Raw genomic sequence first — 4,134 nt, 5'->3', positions numbered from 1 at the left:
CCGTGCGATGCACGGGCTTATATTTAAATTTGATAAGTTAAATTAAAAATAATATTTTATAACCATATATTTTTTTAAATTTAGTATAACACTATCATCGTTGTTATATAATAAACGTGTTAAATATGTTGTTTTATCTTTATTCAAAGTAAAATATAAATAGAAGAGTTTGAAGTTTATAATATTTTTGAACCATAAGGAGGGAGACATAAAAAAATAAGAACATATATAACTGTAATAATAGCATATTAATTTTACCCTAAATTTTATATAAAAAAGTTAATAAAAATTTATCGATAACCTAGTATCTTACTAACTTCATTAGAAAAGCAATTGGCATAGGATGTTGTGCTCCTTGTTACACATTTCATTTCAAATTTGAAAAAAGAGTTATAGATAAATTAGTTATATCTATAGTAAATATTTGTACAAAAATGTAAATCATAACATGCTATTAAAATGAAAATAATATTATTCTTACCTAAATATTATTAAAAACCTCTTTGAACACGATATTTCTTGTTGATGACTTTGGATTGCCGTCTTCGTCTAGAATTAAAACCCTGAGGCCACTGTGACTCTTAACTCTTGACAAAGCAACATAAAGTTGTCCATGGGTGAACACTGATTTTGGCAAATAAAGCCGTACATGTGATAATGATTGAGCCTGACTCATGTTAATGGTTATTGCAAAGCATACTGTTAATGAAAATTGTCTCCGTTGGAACTTAAATGGCAATCCTGAATCTGAAGGGATCAAGTTCATTCTTGGAATGTACACTTTATCTCCAATATTTCTACTGGTCACTACCGTCGCTCCAATTACGTTGCTGCCAAGTTCGTTAACTATTAATCTTGTCCCGTTGCATAAACCTGAAGTCTGGTCTATGTTTCGCAGTAGCATTACAGCGACTCCTGGCTTCAAAGTCAACTTGTGATTGGGTAGTCCCGAACATTTGATGTCATTTAGGAACTCTAGTGTGAACCACTCTTGTTGTACATCTTCATTCTCATCAGCTTGACATGTTGTATCAGAGCTCAAATACTCCTTTTCCATCCCTGGAAAGATTGTCAAGACAAAATCGTTTACCTTCTCGACACTCTCAAGCGTGGGTGCAAGAATTACCCTACTCTGAAAATACCTGTAATCTAACATATTTTGCAACAAATTTGGATATGAAAAGTCTACCAAATGAAAGAGAGGGTCATCAGTAGTTGTAATCAATAGATCATCTGGAATTTCAACTTCTGATTCATCACCAACAACAGAGCCAATATTTCCATTTCCAACATCAAGTATCCAATTAGCAAATCTCTTCATTTCACCTTCATCTTGATCCGAAGAAGACATTAGAAGCCTCATATTCGTATGCAGTTTCAGAACCTTACAAAATGACCACAGATGGGATGAGTTAATAGCGGATGCCAATATATCGTGTCTACTTCCTTTCAGAATCACCGGAAGTATCTGTCTGAAATCACCTCCTAGAACAACAACCTTACCACCAAATGGTTGATGTGTCTTATGTTGATCAGTAACTGACATAAGATCCCTGAGCGTCCGATCAAGTGCTTCAAAATGGCAGTTGTACCTTTCCTCGCATACAACATATTGAGAACTCAAAATTGGATCCTGTTTTGGACTTCTCTGATCTCTCCTCATACCACATCATGGCGTCGCAATGCCGAAAAAAATTCTGGGTCACCAATATCTATCACATCTAATAATTACTAAGATAATAAATTATTTCAGTTATATCTGCAACAAATACTTTATATAAAAATATACCTTTCTTTCACAATGTTAAGTATAAAAATAATATTTATAAAAGATTATCGAAGAATACAATTTATGGATTAAAAAGATGAGATCATATAATACAATTTCATTATGCCAACCTCAAGATTTAAGTTTTACATGCACGTTAATCAAACAATAAGAATTACAATAAATCAATGTTCAAATACAAAAATTATAATATATAACCATATTTTAGTTCGAATTTTAAAACTTGAACACTAAACGATAATTTTTTGTTTATAAAAAGCATAACAATAGTAAATAATAAAGTGCTGATATTGCTACTTCTTAAATTACCTGCATTCTCAGCAACATCGAATATGGCTAGGTATTCAATTTGCACAGAATCATCTAATATAGTCGTGTTTTCAGTAATATCCTCAACTTCTTCAAAAAATTTTAAAAGATTTATAGTCAATTCCTTCAAGAATGTTTTTCTTTGTATCAGGTGTCTTTCTTTTTCAGCTATGCACACTTCTTCTAATTCTTTAGTATCTAAATTTGAATTAGATGTACTTGCTCCTGTAATCATTAGAGATAATACATCAAGTACTTTATATTATAAAAAAAGAAAAATGAATATATGTTAAATGTTTGAATCAGCTGAATTATGAATATATATTATGAAGATAGTATTAAAGATAAAAGAAGTAAAATTTTAGCTTTGTGATAATTACAATCTATCATGCTTATCTTACCATGTCTCTTTTGAAGTAGCATAGTCTTTCTATTCAGTCTTGCATCACTTTACAATCTAATTTGATTTGTGTACTCCAATGAATCTATAATAATTATTTAGCATATACCAAAGATTATTTTTAATAGACCAATTGAAAAGTTAAATGTTTGGTCTTTAAGTAATAAAAGCATATTAACATACGCTGGTTTTGTAACTGGTCGATATTGTTTGATGTTTGTTGAAGATGTTGCTGACTTGTTCTAATGACATGGGCTATCATATACTTCACGTGTGATACCCGAATTACTAATATCACTAATATTAGAATATCGTTCTTTTTCATCTACAGAGTGTAGATTAGTAGTTGGAGACCTTGATCGATATGGTGTTGGGTTATTACCTAATAAGATAACTCGAGATATTAGTTTTGAACATATTTTCTGTTAAAGTTTATAATTGAATAAATAGTAGAAAAATCAAAATACATAAAGTGCATGTACATTCACATAAGCAAGTTCCAAAAAAAATTCATCCAAAAATAAATCTGTATTAATGCTATTTGTAATATTCGACAACACCGATTGAAAATGCACACCATTGGAACTATCACTCGAATTTTTTGTAATTTTTTCATAAACAAATTTAGTAACATATTACAAAGACAATGTAAATTAATAATTTATTACTTGTCAATAGCTAAATAATATATAAAAAATATTGTATTTTATGGGCTTTCATACTGCCAAAATATATTATTCTAACCTAAAAACAAAAATGATAAAATAATTAATTTATTTTTTTATATGAAATCTACCTTGAATTGTGCTTCGCTTTGTATTTTCTTTGTCTTTTAATATCAATTTTCTCTTCAATATAATCTTGCTTCTCTTTGGACTTCTTGCATCTTTTAATATATACCTAAAAATATTAAATAAATAAATTTTTTAACCAATTAAAAATATATATACATTATACATAATACATTTTTATTATCAATTTTTTTATATTATTAAAAAATAAAGTAGTACACATATGACAGCGTTTGTTTTTGGTATACATGTCCATCAAAATATAGACACAGGAGTACATGTATAGTATTTGCTTACTGAGACAAAAATGATGAAAGACATAGTCATACACAAACACCCATTAAAAACATGTATTTTGTGTCTCTCTAAAATGCTGAAACACTAATTTTTAACTTGAGACACTAATTTTTTTACAATTTTTTCTCATGTCTAACTTACCAAATAGAATATGAAATTAGTGTCTTCTTATGTCTACGTAAAATCGCACATGTTTTATTTTCAATGGCTACTTTAATTTCTTTTTTATTCTCATTTATTTAGTTACGTAAACATATTTTACGAAAAATAATATATATTTTTTTACAAACGTATCTTTTTTAAAATAAATATAAGTTTAATCTCATGATCAAAAAATTCAACTTATAGTTAAATTTTTTTTTAATTTCCTTAAATAAAGAGATTGAAAATGAATAACTTATAAGTAAAAAGAGAGAAAAAGATGAAAGTACCTCTATTGTTGTGTTGAGATAATCTAAAAAATAACAATGTAAACGAAGTAAATAGAAAAAAATTATAAATGTGACAAAAAAAAATTTAAATTTAAAAATCAAAACGGTTAAGAAGCC

The 4,134-nt window shown here is 28.1% G+C and overlaps 1 protein-coding gene across 1 annotated transcript; it reads right to left on the bottom strand.

The window, feature by feature from the left end:
• Positions 1 to 481: 481 nt before the first annotated feature.
• LOC107641290 (uncharacterized) lies at positions 482 to 1,573 on the bottom strand. The gene has a single exon (XM_016344787.3). The coding sequence runs from the start codon at positions 1,544 to 1,546 to the stop codon at positions 482 to 484; it is 1,065 nt and encodes a 354-aa protein (XP_016200273.2). The 5' UTR covers positions 1,547 to 1,573.
• Positions 1,574 to 4,134: the final 2,561 nt, after the last annotated feature.

This window comes from Arachis ipaensis, chromosome B5 (genome assembly GCF_059453495.1).
Source record: "Arachis ipaensis isolate K30076 ecotype BB chromosome B5, ASM5945349v1, whole genome shotgun sequence".
In the NCBI taxonomy this organism is placed as follows: domain Eukaryota; kingdom Viridiplantae; phylum Streptophyta; class Magnoliopsida; order Fabales; family Fabaceae; genus Arachis; species Arachis ipaensis.
Note: the sequence above shows the minus strand (reverse complement) of the source record. Positions and strands in the feature narration are given on the sequence as shown.

Excerpts from the sequence above, each read along its gene's own strand:
- LOC107641290 (XM_016344787.3), bottom strand. The coding sequence starts at position 1,546 with ATGTCAGTTACTGATCAACATAAGACACATCAACCATTTGGTGGTAAG.